The sequence below is a fragment of the Cyrtonyx montezumae genome, unplaced genomic scaffold (assembly GCF_038088225.1).
Source record: "Cyrtonyx montezumae isolate F1298 unplaced genomic scaffold, pur_monq_1.0 scaffold_42, whole genome shotgun sequence".
In the NCBI taxonomy this organism is placed as follows: Eukaryota; Metazoa; Chordata; class Aves; order Galliformes; family Odontophoridae; genus Cyrtonyx; species Cyrtonyx montezumae.
Window position 1 is genome coordinate 495,884 of NW_027072048.1, and position 13,953 is coordinate 509,836.

The 13,953-nt window shown below is 60.6% G+C and overlaps 2 protein-coding genes across 3 annotated transcripts; both read left to right on the forward strand.

The window, feature by feature from the left end:
* Nucleotides 1-4,097: 4,097 nt before the first annotated feature.
* ADRB3 (adrenoceptor beta 3) lies at nucleotides 4,098-9,014 on the forward strand. Its single transcript, XM_065747177.1, has 6 exons — nucleotides 4,098-5,326; nucleotides 7,806-7,894; nucleotides 8,024-8,106; nucleotides 8,191-8,310; nucleotides 8,499-8,592; nucleotides 8,732-9,014. The coding sequence occupies exons 1-6, from the start codon at nucleotides 4,119-4,121 to the stop codon at nucleotides 8,827-8,829; spliced, it is 1,692 nt and encodes a 563-aa protein (XP_065603249.1). The 5' UTR covers nucleotides 4,098-4,118; the 3' UTR covers nucleotides 8,830-9,014.
* Nucleotides 9,015-10,168: 1,154 nt separating this feature from the next.
* On the forward strand, nucleotides 10,169-13,212 carry LOC136055429 (prolactin-releasing peptide receptor-like). 2 transcript variants are annotated; one of them, XM_065747179.1, is made up of 3 exons: nucleotides 10,169-10,778; nucleotides 10,939-11,450; nucleotides 12,585-13,212. In XM_065747179.1, the coding sequence occupies exons 2-3, from the start codon at nucleotides 11,044-11,046 to the stop codon at nucleotides 13,210-13,212; spliced, it is 1,035 nt and encodes a 344-aa protein (XP_065603251.1). In that variant the 5' UTR covers nucleotides 10,169-10,778; nucleotides 10,939-11,043. The 2 variants fall into 2 exon arrangements, with proteins under 2 accessions (XP_065603251.1, XP_065603250.1); XM_065747178.1 differs by having other exon boundaries at nucleotides 10,942-11,450.
* The last annotated feature ends 741 nt before the right edge of the window (nucleotides 13,213-13,953 follow it).

Consider the following 13,953-nt stretch of genomic DNA (forward strand, 5'->3'; position numbering starts at 1 on the left):
TCCACCCCATCCGTGTTTACATTCCTCCCCGATCGTCGGCGCAGATAACGCCAAACCCTCATCCACTTTGCCCGCCCAAGGGCTGTTTGTGCAGATCAAAGTTGCCCCCTGTAAACAAACCCATCCTGCCCGTGGGAAGCACCTCCGCCCTGCGAGGGAGGAACCCTGGGGATGGTGTGTGCAGGGGGTGCTCAGCACCCCTAAATGAACCCGGGGTGCTGCTGGGCTTGTGCTCTGCAGAGGAATTGGGCATGGCAGGGCAGTCCCTGCAGGACAGCGCAGTGTGGGCCGACGTTGTGGTGTTTTCAGGAGCTCTGTCCCATGCTCACGGCTGCTTGGCACAAATAGTGGGGCTCAGGCACACGTCAGGTGCTGGAGCGTCCCCACGGCCCCACTGCTCCTGCCCAGTGCCCAGGCCCGGCAGCACAGCCCTCAGGAATGAACCTTTTCCCCATTTGCAGTGCATTTCTGAGAAATCTCCCAGAACTTGAGCAGCACGGGGTGAAAAATAGCTGTGATGACATGGGAGCGCCGAGCCCGACGGCGCTGTTATTTCCCTGTTCTGAACATGGAGCAAACACAGCAGGGATAGGCATGGGCATGCTGCAGGGCTGCGGTAGATGAGGATACAGATGGGAATGGGGATGGCACAGGCAGTGCCTGGGGCTGTGTTGAGGTTTTGGACACCCGAAAGCAGCAGGATCCATCCCCAGCCTGGAGACATTGCCTGGTGTCACCCCGCTGTCACCCAAGGATTCTTGCCCCCTGTGTCTGCAAACCCAGCTGCTTTCAGATGTTATTTTTGTTGCTGACTTCTTTTTTTTTTTACATAAGTTTCCACTTTTTTTTTTTCTGTGTGTGTGTGTGTGAAATTGGTGCCACTGCTATTGCAAACTTGTCCCTCCGTCCCCTCCGCTTCTGCTTTTCTTTAGCAATAGCTGCTGGAGAAGTGGTAAGCAGGAGCGAGGGAGAAGCACTGGTGAACATATCTGCAAAGCCTGGGCAGAGCACACAGGGGTGAGCAAATCCCTTCGGCCCATGGGGTGGAAATGCCACGAAAGCTTTGCCATGTCCCATACCTGACCCCACTCCCACCTACAGCATCTGCCCACCCCACAGGGATGGGGTGGGAAGGGCAGGAGCACACGCTGCCCATCCCTTGCAGGTATGGTGGATTTGGAGCATGCCTTGGCCAAGCTGACCCTAAAAATGGCATCTCACGCTGCAGCCAGCAGAACATCCCACTTTTATTAGTTTTTATTGTTTGGGGCAGAGAATGCTTCACTTCCTGCAGCTGCCTGAGCCCATCCGACAGCCCCCGGGGAGGAGAGTTTATAGAGAGCACAGAGTTTATGCAGTGCTTCCTCCCGCCTTCCCGGGACAGGCAGTACCCAGGGGTTAACGCTCCCTCGCAGCCTGTTTATGCGCTGACGAGGAAACGCGCTGACAGATCATCCCAAACAACTTCAAAGCGAGATTTGGGAACCCGATATGGAAACCATTCCCGAAGTCTCAGCGCGGCGAGTCCCGGACTAATTACCAGCTCAAACATTAAAGGCAGAGCGGCACCGTTGCCACTGCCATGCCATCACCCGGCCCCTTGCCCACCCCGGGGCTCCATCCCAGTGCCACACCACAGGGTTTGGGGTTAAAGCCACGCTCCTCGGGCAGCTCTCCCCCAGCAGCACGGCCGTGTGGCCCTGGGGACGCTGCGCTGTGCAATGCAGCCCTGGCTCCAGCACCCCTCTGGCACCGTCCCTTACTGGTGCAAAGCTGAACTGGGTGCAGCTCTGCCTCCGTCCTGCTCAGCTCTGCTTTTTCCTGTCCCAGTGAGGAAGAGGAGCTGGCAGCACCCGGCCCATGGTGGCAGTGGTGATGCTGCTGAGGCTTGTGCTGCTTTTTATCACTTGTTCTGTAACAGCAAGCATGCAGACAGTGTGCTGGGGAGAGAAAGATCCCATTTTATTCCCAGCTATAAAAAGCTTTAGTTTTATCCTGATGTGGCATCAGCCTGACTCAGGCTTGGCAGGGTTCAGTGTGCTGCCTTTAGTGACGCTGGGAGGGGAAGCTGGCGTGTGCCCATCGCTCCTGAGCTCCCTTCCCTCCTCTCTGCCTCCCCCGTGCCCCTGAGCCAGCTCTGTGGGGCTCGTGGCTGCAGTTACAAACTGAACACGAGGGGTGGAGGATTACAGCTGCTTAACACAGAGGTGGCAGCTCACGGGAGCGCTCCCCCCATAGTGGCACAGTGCCAGGCACTGAGTTAAGTGCTGGAATTCTTGCTCGGTGCTTCATCCCCTTGCTGGGTTCAGGGGATTAATAGGACCTGAGCACTCCCTGTGAGCCTGGCACGCATGGTTAGGGCTTGCTGTGTGCATGCTGCCTGCTTGGTGGTGGGAAGGCTGTGGGACAGGGGGCTAACCAGCTCTACATCCCCTCAGCAGCAGTGCCAGTGTGCCCAAACTGTCAGGATGAGCTGAGGTCTTCCTCCCTGCAAGCACACCCCTGGATGGAGAGCACAGAGCTGCACTGCTCTGCCCATTCCCACTGCAACCCTGCTCTCTCCAAGAAGGGATCTTCTCTAATCCATCCTGTCTCTCTCTATAAAGATGTATTTTTAAAACATCCATTGTTTATTCTGTAGCAGCAGCCAACAGAGCTGCTCTGATCTGTGGCATAAACATTTTTTCCCAGAGCTTTCCAAACAGCCACTTGACCCCGAGTGTCCCCACGCTGGCAGAGCTCCTGCTGCTCAGTGCTGTGCAGGTGACATGGCAGAGACAGCGGAGGGGACACGTCCCGTGGTGGATGCTGGGCCTGGAGGGGACAGCAGGGAGCAAAAGGAGCAGGAGGAAAGTGCCCTTGCTGGGAAGGGAGGGCTCCCAGTGAGCCCGGGGAGCAGGAGGAAGGGTCTCATGTAGGTGTCCTCCGGGACACGGAGACGGACAGGTGTTCAGTGCAGTGAAACACCCAAATGCCTCCACTTTCTGTTATCCACTGCCGTTCCCACGGCACTTCTTTATCCCCCAGACACAATCACTATCTCCCTGTGCGCCGACTCTCACTGGGGTTACACGTGCAACCTCATTAAGACGGTGGGTCTCGTGTGAAATGCAGCATGCACTCATGGTCCAACTGCAGGGACACTTCATAGGAAACAGTAAAGCCAGGGCTCAGCCCACACCAGCAGTGAGTGCAGAGCTGGAGCTGAAGGGCTCGGTTGCATCAAGCGCTCATCTGACTGCTCTGAAAAACCCAAGCAGTGAAGATCAAGCTCGTAAGAAGCAAGCTCTTTTTTGCTTGCTCATGAATGGGAAGAAATGCCAACCAGATAATTTTTTACACGTTTTCTTTCCTTCTTCGTCAACATTCCCCCATTTGGCCCAAACTTCAAAACGCCCATATTTGGAGAGCGCCCATCTCAGAAGTTCCAGTATTTGTATAAATAGCTGATAGTGAAAAAATTGCCTGCCCTGGACTCTGCCCAGGGGCCTTCGGAAGGAGCAGTGCTGGGAGCACTGATGGGCTCTGGGGCAGAGGATGGGGGCAGCACGGTGCCCCACAGCACCCTGCAGGATGGAGCCTGGGGATCCCAAAATCATCGGTGCTGAGCCAAACTGGGGGGGGAGCGGCTACAAAAGCTAGGGAGAGAGCTCGAGCATTTAAGGTGGGGGTGAAAGAGAAGAGCAGCTGCTGGATGATTTCTTTGGGGTGAGGCTGTGATTTTGCCACCCCTGTGCTGATGGCAGTTGGGTCGGTGTCTGCACCGTGTGCCCCGGGATGTGAGGAGCACGGAGCGAAGAGCAGGGATGCGGGGCACGGCTCCGGGCTGCGCGGAGAGGGATGCACCGAAAGGAACCGGGAGCCGTGTGCACGGAAAACGAGGGCGGGTGGGGTGAGGGGCTCACGGTGGGGTCAAGCTGCGCAGAGCCGGGGGTGTCCGGTCCCGGGGGGGCGGCGGGGAGGCGGTGCTCCCTCTCTGCCTTCATTGATCTCCGCGGAGGGGCCGCCCCGTGCCTTTAAAGGCTCCTCCTCCGAGCAGCGGCCGCGGACGGAGTCCGACGTCGGCGCAGCCTCGACGGCGGCGGCCGCCGCACGGTGGGGAGCGGGGTGCCGAAGCGATGAGCCCGCTTCCCGCGGGCAACGGCACCGCCTGGGGGGCGGCCGCCCCCGGCTCCGTCCCCAATTGCAGCTGGGCCGCCATCCTGAGCCGGCAGTGGGCGGTGGGAGCAGCGCTGAGCGTCACCATTCTGGTGATCGTGGCCGGCAACCTGCTGGTGATCGTGGCCATCGCCAAGACGCCGCGGCTGCAGACCATGACCAACGTCTTCGTCACGTCGCTGGCCTGCGCCGACCTCGTCATGGGCTTGCTGGTGGTGCCTCCGGGGGCCACCATCCTGCTGAGCGGCCACTGGCCCTACGGCACGGTGGTGTGCGAGCTGTGGACCTCGCTGGACGTGCTGTGTGTGACGGCGAGCATCGAGACGCTGTGCGCCATCGCCGTGGATCGCTACCTGGCCATCACGGCACCGCTGCAGTACGAGGCGCTGGTGACCAAGGGCAGAGCGTGGGCTGTGGTGTGCGTGGTGTGGGCCATCTCCGCCTTCATCTCCTTCCTGCCCATCATGAACCAGTGGTGGCGGGACGGGGCGGACGAGCGGGCGGTGCGCTGCTACGACGACCCGCGTTGCTGCGACTTTGTCACCAACGTCACCTACGCCATCGTCTCCTCCACCGTCTCCTTCTATGTGCCGCTGCTCGTCATGATCTTCGTCTACGTCCGCGTCTTCGCCGTGGCCACGCGCCACGTGCAGCTCATCGGCAAGGACAAGGTGAGGTTCCTGCAGGACACCCCCAGCCCCAGGGGCGGGCGGCGGCGGCGGCCCTCCCGCCTGTTGGCCATCAAGGAGCACAAAGCCCTCAAGACCCTGGGCATCATCATGGGCACCTTCACGCTCTGCTGGCTGCCCTTCTTCGTGGCCAACATCATCAAGGTGTTCTGCCGGCCGCTGGTGCCCGACCAGCTCTTCCTCTTCCTCAACTGGTTGGGCTACGTCAACTCAGCCTTCAACCCCATCATCTACTGCCGCAGCCCCGACTTCAGGAGTGCTTTCCGCAAGCTGCTGTGCTGCCCACGCCGCGCTGCCCCACAGGACCCACAGCACTGTGCCTTCAGCCCCTGGGGGAGCCCCACGGAGGACAGAGAGGTGCGGGGGAGCGGCAGGAGAGAGGACAACGCTCCACCCCGTGGTGGTGGCCGCCAGCAGCGGCCCCTGGGCGAGTGCTGGCTGCAGGGCACGCAGACCACGCTGTGTGAGCAGCTGGATGAGTGAGTATGTGTGCATGCTTGGGGGGCAGGGTGGCAGTCCGAGGGGCTGCTGTGGTCTGATGAACGCAGAGCTGGTGAGCAGGCGTTCCCGCTGGGCTGGGGTACAGAATGGGAACTGCTGCCCGACGTCTTTGGGGTTCCCTGAGCCCCTCTGCCAGGCTCAGGGCGCAGTCCCTGCCCCATCCCGATTTGGCCCTTCCTGGGGGTGCCCCAACCGCCAGAATGAGGTTCATTTCCTCAGGTATTCAAACACTACCGGGACACCAGGAGTGTGCTCCTGTCCCTGGGATTTCCACTCCCAATGTCTTCGGGGAGCCCCTGTGAGTAGGGCAGGGGGGAGGGGGCCCTGGCTGCCGGTCTGGGCTCTGGATATCACTTTGTCACTTCGAAGGAGTGTGTGATGAGAAAGGATGGGCCCATCCTGCGGCGAGGAGCTGTCGTGGGAGGGCGTGGGCTCTTCACACTCTGTGCTCTCTCGTTGAAGGTTCACCAGCAGGGAGATGCCGTCCGGTCCCTCTGTCTGACGGGGAGGGGAGCAGAGCGGGGAGCACTGTAAGTGGACATTCCCCCATGGGATCGGTGCCGCAGGAGACCCCGAAGTTTCTACAGCCCCCCCCTCCCTGCAGCTGTCCCCTCTGACCGGCTTGGCCGTCCCCTGCCCTGGGGGAGCTCAGCCCTTGGCCGGGTCACAGCCATGTGCCCGCATTGCACATGTGAGCTGACGCAGCGTCTGCCGACACATTTCAGTGCTGCCCGGAGTGCTTAACCCCCTTTGGAGCAGCTTTGCACTCTCCCCTTGCGCTGCTGCAGCTCCTGGGGTGGTTGCTTTGCATCCCCGGTGCTGTGTGTGATGCCGGGGGGGCGGGGGGGGATGCACATCATCAGCTCCTGCTGTCCTCTGCAGGGACTGATGCTGGGACGGGGACGCTGCGTGGGGAAGGAGGAGCAGCACTGAGGGTGACAGCGCTGGAAGGACCCTGAGGTGCACACACCCACCCGGAGAGGAAAGGGACTCCTTCGGTGCCGGAGAGATAAAGGCAGCAGCAAAAAGATCCCGAGTCCCTCACGATGAGGTTCAGTGCAGCAGCACAGCCCGTGAGGATGGGGACACACAGCCACCCCGGAGGGATTGGCACTGGGACGTGGCAGCCAGCAGCTCCGCTCACCCGCAGGACCTCATCTTCCCCAGTTGTGCTGGCAAAGGGAAAGAGGATCTCGTGCTGGCACAAAACCGCTCCGTGATGTGCGCTGGGTCGTGGCTCAGGAGCTGCGGTTCGCTCCGGGAGCAGCGGCCGTACCCTCGGCAAGGGGAAAGCACAGACGGGAGGGGAGCGAGGGAGGGAGAGCGCGGCACCGCTGATGCTCTGCTCTTGCCCCGCAGCCTCTCCCCCCGTGCGCTGTCGGGGCAGCAGGAGCAGGCGGCAGCGCGGAGTGCGGTGGCACAGAGGACGCTGTGCGTTCGCAGCTGTTTGCGGCCCCACTTCGCTGGGACTTCGGGGATGAGATCCGCTGTAAACGCGTCACGGTGACTGTAACGCTTTTGTGTGAAATAAACCTCGGGAACCACGCGGCGACGCTTTGAGCTCCGCGGTGAGCAGGGGGACGGGCGGCTTTCATCAGCGATTTGCCCATCCCGGGGCTGAGGCTGCGGGCCCACGGGTCCCCATCCCTATAGCGCCCGGGGACCCCTGGGGGCTGCGGTCCCCCCCGAGGGTCGGACACAGCCCCTGCGCTGCCCCAGGGAGGCTTTGTGCCCCCTCCAGAGGTTTACCGGCGCATCCCACAGCCGCAGCATCCCACTGACGTGGAGGGATTCCTAGGAAAACTCGGGAGCGGGAGGTGGGACGTGGGCAGCGCCGGGGACCGAGCGGAGCCACCGCGTCCCCCCGGACCCCCAGTGCCACCTCCCGGCGCTGCGGGGAAATCGTAACGTGCGGAGGGAATAAAGAAAAAAGCGATTGTGTCGGGGAGGTCCCGCAGCTCCGGCGGCCGTGGGACTCAGCCGCCGCCTGCAGAGGAGCTCCGGGGATGCGCTGCCAGCACTTGGGAGCCGCTGCCTGCCCTCCCCAGCACCTGCGCTGCGTTCCCGAGTCACGCAGCTGCGGGGCTCCCTCCGCCCTATATCTGCAGCACAGAGGGTGCTCGTGCTCCGTGCTTTCCCCGGCAGTGCGTGCAGCTGAGGTTGGTTTCCTCTGAGACCTCAGCGAGGGAGGAACCCCCCCACGTTGGGTTGTGCTGCTGATTTTAACGCTGCTGTTGTGGTTTTATTCCTCGCCTAGAGATGCTAAGCCAGCCAAGGAGGCATTGCTCCAGCTGCCTCTGTCTCTTGCAGAAGGCAAACGGTGCTGATGGGAGCTGCCTGCACGCTGCTGCCTCTGGACTTTGGGAATCTGCTCTAAGCACTCCGGAGTCACTTTTCTTCCCCGTGCTGTTATTACAGACCAGCTGAAGGCTGCTTTCTCTGGTGCTTGTTCCGTAGGAGCTGGTTCCTGGTGCTGTGCAGGATGAGCAGCTCTTCCCCTGCTCTCAGGTCGCAGTCGGAGGACAGGACGGCTGCTGTGCTGTGGGGTGAGCAGCAGCCCCCAGCACGTTCTGGGTGGGGGGCAACCAGAGATGCTTTGCCTTTTGCTTCCTGCACCCCTGAGGTTTGCTCGGGAAGCAGCTGGTGCACACACGGACAGGGCTGTGTGTCCACAGGGTGTGAGCTGGGTGCAAGCAGCCGGAGCTGCGTGGTGAAGGAGGACGATGACTTCCTAGAGCACCTGGTCCTGCTGAGGACGGTACGGTGTGGGGTTTGCTGGTGTCCCCGTGCTGCCCTACTGGGGGGGCTCTGCCCTGCCACGGGGGTTCTGCCCAACCCACAGATCTCCCTGGGGTCCGATGCTGAGGATGAGTTGCACGTGGTGGCTGTGGATTCAAAGAACACCTGCGGAGACCTCAAGCCAGTGACCATTGCATCTCTGCGTGTCTCGGTGCTCCCCATGGTAAGCACAGGGGAGCAAAGGGACGATTCACCCTGCATCATCTGTGGGCATTTTCCCAGCTCTGGAGCTGTCCAGGCTGCACCTGCAAAGCTCTCTGTGCTGCAGAGCATCCCCTGTCCTGCAGCTGTTGTGGGGGCTGACTGGGGCAGGGTGGGTCTGGGGTTGCTCTGAGCTTTGGCACTTTGCAGATCAGTCTCAAAGGTCTGGAGTTTGTCCCTCCTGTCACCTTCGTGCTGCAGTGTGGAGATGGGCCTGTCTATCTCAGCGGGCAGTACATTACCTGTGAGTTCTGGCTGGGCTATGGGGCTGGGTGGCAGCAGGGCTGGTCCCACGGTGGCTTCTGCCCTGAGGATGGAGAGTTCTGCTCTGCAGGGAGCACCTACACAGGGGTGCTGGGCCTGACCCTCCTCCTCCCCCATAGTGGAAGATTCCTCCAGGTACGAAACCCACGAGGAAGAGCTGTCAGGTGCGGATGGAGGCGATGAGGATGATGCCAGAGCAGCACAGGATGGAGATTAGCTGCAGCTCAGGATGGGATGGATCCTTGCACAGGGACACAGAGGACTTTGGATGGGCAACAGATTCTGCTTTGGATATCTTTCCCTCCATCTCAGAAATTCTTCTTCCAAGTGTGCTGCTGCTAAGATGCTGTGGGTCTCAGAGCATCCCAGCGAGCACCACCACCCCTTCCCTGCACTGGCACTTCTTGGATGGTCTTAAAATGAGTGCATCGTGCCCCCCTGTGCTGCCCTTCTGCCAATCAGGCTGCAAGCAAGGTGGGTTTGTTCTGGTAGGAATTACTCTGACAATTGTTTGGATAAACAGAGTGAAGTTACGTTGCAGCCTTCACAGCAGCCCGGGGAAATGCAGCCAAAGTCTGTTCAGAACAAGCAGCCATTGAAATAATCAAATTAAAGCTCCTAATTGAGGAAAATTGCTCACATCAGTTATTTGCATGATAGCAGCTGGCTGGGGATTTCTCTGCAGTGGAATGAGGAGCAGAGCTGAGTACTGGGGGTTGGCACACCGGGTTTGAAGCAATGGGATGGGTTTGCGAAGCTGCCCACTGGGCTGTGCTTTTTATGGCCTTGCGTGGTCCCCGTGTGCTGCCCCGAATTCCTCAGGCAGGAATGAAACACGTTGTTAACTGCTGGATGCTGTGATCCAACAGCTGCTTTGAGGCATCTCGCTGGGGGCAGACTGAGCCACCTAAAGAAGTCCAGGAAGAAAAGCAGTGCAGTGCTGCTGAACTGGCACAGCGGCCTCTCCAAAGCTCCGAGGAGCACCAGCAGCTGCTGTGCGCTGCTCATGCTGCGGCCAGCAGCCTCCCCACATTGCTGTGGGAGCCCCAGGGAGGGCTGCTGCTCCTGCACCCTGCAGCAGTGCTGCCCCATTCACCTTCCCTGCTCTGGTTTCTAACAGCCCAGCGTGACAGCCATCCTCACCGCTCTAAAAAGTCAATTAAAAGGAGAAAATTCCCCCTGTTGTGTGCTGGTGGGAGAAGCGAACAGGTAAAGGGTGTGGGGTGGGTGCTGCAGAGCCTTGCCGTGGCACCCTGCAAGGAGCAGCTCCCTGTGCCGTGGGTGTGTGGGGACAGAGCTGTGAACCAGACCTGGCTGCAGAAGCAGTGTGGTCCCTGCGTGGATGCTCTTGCCCTGGGTGATGCCTTCACCCCTCCTGTGGCCGCATCCTGCACGGCAGCAACGCGTAGGGGGCTTTGGCATAACCATGGCAACTAATAGATGGCACTCAACGCCATGGGAACCAGAGGGGAGCGAGCAGGGCGCTGAGTGTGCGCGGAGGGTCCCGGTCCCGTCCGCGGGCACAGCTGAGCGCTGGGAGGAGCGCTTCAGTCCATACACAGCGCAGGCTTCCCAAATCCGTGCAGTGGATTTCGCTTCTCTGTGTCGGGCTCTAACGGCTGACGGAGGGGGAAGAGATGGGGGTTGCGAGCTCTGTGTGGAGAAAGAGAGCGAGGCGGTGCGTGGAAATAGCTCGGGAAATTAAAGTTTGAGGCGGCTTAGTGGTGGGAAGGGATGGGGGGAGCGGTGCGGTGCTGGGGACGCGCTCGCCATGGGCAGAGCCGGCGGCCGTGAGCTTCCCCACTTTGCCCCCCTGCTCCTCTCTCTCCCTTTGCAGCCGATCGAACCGAAGTCCGGCACGGCTTTGGGGAGGACCGAGGGGACACCTCGGTGCAGCCGCTCGGATCGCGGTGCAGCCCGGCTGCTGCCAGCCCTGCCCTTTGGAGCGCCTGGCTAATCTCATTACGGGGACGGATGAGCGGAGTGCAGGCGCGCGGGGCTGTAACAGTGCAAAAGTAGCAGAGCATCCTTATTCGTTTACCCATTAACGTCCTTTGTGATTTCCAGAAGCATTAGGAGCTCCTTTCTGGCGGAGCTGCGCTTCCTTCCTGCTCAAGGGCAGTGCCATCGGAGCGCTCCGTGTTCCGCCGCGGAGCTCGGGCTGAGGTGAGTGCATCCCTCCCGGCTGCTGCCGCCTCGGGGCCACGGCTCCTCTTCCTCCTTTCTCTCCCCTCTATGGAGCATTTCCACTTTGCGCTGCCTTCCCTGGGGGGCTGCTTGCTGCCGTCGCCTCTCTTCTGACCCCCGTGCACCGTTCCCTTGCCAGCAGGCTGCAGCAGGGAACCCCCGGGCTCAGGGCATGACCATCAGAGCCACCTGAGCCATTGGGTTTTGGGGTCCTGGGATATCCCACAGCCTCCCCACGGAGGCCATGGAGCCCGGTGGTGATGGGGCCAATGCCAGCTCCTATGGGCTGGTCCTGCAGAGCCGCCCCAACGGCAGCACACAGTTCACTGGGGTGCAGCTCATCCAATCCTTCAAGCCCCTCATCATCCCCTGCTACGCCCTGGTGGTCCTGGTGGGCATCTTCGGCAACTACCTGCTGCTCTACGTCATCTGCAAGAGCAAGAAGATGCACAACGTCACCAACTTCTTCATCGGGAACCTGGCCTTCTCGGACATGCTGATGTGTGCCACCTGCGTGCCCTTCACCCTGGCGTACGCCTTCAACCCGCAGGGATGGATCTTTGGGAAGTTCCTGTGCTACTTCGTGTTCCTGATGCAGCCCATGACGGTCTACGTCTCGGTGTTCACGCTCACGGCCATCGCAGTTGACAGGTAAGGGGACAGGGGGGTGGCACGGGGCCCCCACCACGGGCAGGATGAGGCCATCCCCCCAGACTGATGCTGCTCAGGGTGCTGAGTGCTGGGCACAGAGCTGGGAAAGGAAAATCCCAGCGCTTTGTCAGTGCAGCAGTGCCCCCTGCTCTGAGCTCAGGACGGACATTGCCTTCTCTGGTGATGCCTGTGGTTTAGAAATGAGCGAATTTGCCCCAAAATAAAAGCTCCACGGACCCCAAATGGGAGACTGTGCCATCCCAGCAGCCTCGCTGTGCCCAACTCGATGGTGGTGGCAGTGCTGTGGCTGAAACGTTCCCGTGCCACCGGCTCCATCACGAGCACAGCAGGGATGGGCTCCTCACCATGTTGGGTGAGTGCCCCAGCACAGCCTCCACCTCACAGCACAGAGTTTCTCCTCCCGGGTTTTCATCCTCTGCTGCACCAAATTGCATCAGAATTACATTGTGTTCTGTCACCTGGATGGAGAGTGCTTGTGTTGTCTGAAATGGACACGGGTGGGTCCTGATGGTGGTGGTGTTGGGGTGGAATGTATAAAAACTGTGTTTCCATAGATACGTGGCTTCGTCAGAGAAGCTGCACGAGCCGGGCAGAGCCCAAACCCCCAATTCTGGGGGAGACAGCCCTGGGGCAAATGGGGAAGGCACAACCAGGGGAGGCTGAGGTGGAACAGCTGAGGAAACTCTGCGGAGCTGAGCTCCTGTGCTGGTGGGCTCTTCATCAAAGCTGCTTTTTGAGGGTGAGGACAGAAATTTGAGCTCTTCCTACTACAGAGCCTCCAGGAAACAGTAGCCCTCCCCGTGAATCATTGCTGTGCTTCATCTTGTGTGGTTTCATCCCAAACCCTCCAGCTGTGGCATGCTCTGGTTGGAGCTCTGCTGCTCTCCATTCCCAGCTCTGGGGCAGCGGGCGCTGCAGTGGGGCTGCACCCCGACCCCATGCAGAGGGCGCAGTCTTTCCATCACTGGGACGCAGCTATAGGGCAGGGTGAGAAGGAGCCACGTGAAACCCCAGCATTGCCATGATGATGAGCTCATGGGGACAGGGGTGGGAAACCCCCCCCCAACCCCAAATCCCCACACTTCAAGGGCTGACGGGGTGCTCCCCCTGCAGGTACTACGCCACCGTGCACCCCCTGAAGAAGCGCCTGTCGCTCTCCAGCTGCATCTACGTGGTGGGGGCCATCTGGCTGCTGTCCTGCGTGCTCGTGGCCCCCGCGGTGGCCCACACGTACCACGTGGAGTTCCAGCAGCAGGGCTTTGCCATCTGCGAGGAGTTCTGGATGGAGCAGGAGGAGCAGCGCTTGGCCTACGCCTACAGCACGCTGATCGTCACCTACATCCTGCCGCTGTCCGCCGTCTCCCTGTCCTACCTCTGCATCTCGGTGAAGCTGCGCACCCGCGTGGTGCCGGGCCACCCCACGCAGAGCCAGGCGGAGTCCGACCGCTTGAGGAAGAGGAAGATCTTCCGCCTCATCGTGCTGGTGGTGGCTGCTTTCGGGGTGTGCTGGCTGCCCATCCACGTCTTCAACATCATCCGCGACATCGACATCGACCTCATCGACAAGCACTACTTCCTGCTCATCCAGCTGCTGTGCCACTGGTTCGCCATGAGCTCTGCCTGCTGCAATCCCTTCCTCTACGCCTGGCTGCACGACCGCTTCCGTGGGGAGCTGCGTAAGATGTTCTCCTGCCAGCCACGCGTCCTCCCAGCCAGGCACTGCGCTGCTGCCGTGCTCTGAGGGGTCACCCTGGCTGGATGGGAGGGCCAGGAGAGGCGTTGGGGTTGGAGCGATGTTTGGGGCTGTAGCTTGCTGCCTGTCGCGTTCATTTCGGAGTGTGACTCTCATTAAATCCACCGTTGGGTGTTAATGGGATGTTGGTCGCCCCCGTGCGTGTCCCCGTGTGCTCCAGGAGGATGGCAGTGCGTGGCACAGAGATGTGTTTGGGGTCACGGGGTTGTAGGAGCTGCAAGGGACCCTTGGAGGGCACCTGCTCCACCTCCCTGCCACCAACGGGGACACCCACAGCTCAGGGTGCAGCCTGACCCTGGCTGTCTGCAGGGTGCACCTCTGTGCATGACCTGAGCCAGTGCCTCACCACCCTTAGAGCAGACAGCTCTTACGCTCAGCCCTAATCTCTCTCTTTTAGGCTGAAACCTTTTCCCCTCGTTCCCGCTGCAGAGTCTGTCCCCTTCTTCCCTGCTGCCCCTTTAGATACCAGAAGGTGCTCTGTGGTGTCCCTGCAGCTCCCTGTCCCCGTGACCCACACCCCTGGAGCTGTTCCCATTCCAGGCGGCCGTGGGCAGCAGCAGAAGCCGCACTGACCCCTTCCCAGACTCATTTGGCCGCTGCCTGGGTGCAATTTGCCTCGGGTTTGAGCCTCAATTTGCACTGTGATTGCACATTGTGTACCTAATGGAGCCGGCTATTTATGGCTGATGGGCTCTGCTCTGGATAAGGAACGGGCACGGCTCCGGCACT

Bases quoted from the DNA above. Each gene is read 5' to 3' on its own strand.
- ADRB3 (XM_065747177.1), top strand. From the start codon at position 4,119: ATGAGCCCGCTTCCCGCGGGCAACGGCACCGCCTGGGGGGCGGCCGCC. The intron at 7,895-8,023 runs GTGAGCAGCAGC...GTGTGTCCACAG, and splicing joins GACGGCTGCTGTGCTGTGGG to GGTGTGAGCTGGGTGCAAGC. The intron at 8,107-8,190 runs GTACGGTGTGGG...CCCAACCCACAG, and splicing joins ACCTGGTCCTGCTGAGGACG to ATCTCCCTGGGGTCCGATGC.
- LOC136055429 (XM_065747179.1), top strand. From the start codon at position 11,044: ATGGAGCCCGGTGGTGATGGGGCCAATGCCAGCTCCTATGGGCTGGTC. The intron at 11,451-12,584 runs GTAAGGGGACAG...CTCCCCCTGCAG, and splicing joins ACGGCCATCGCAGTTGACAG to GTACTACGCCACCGTGCACC.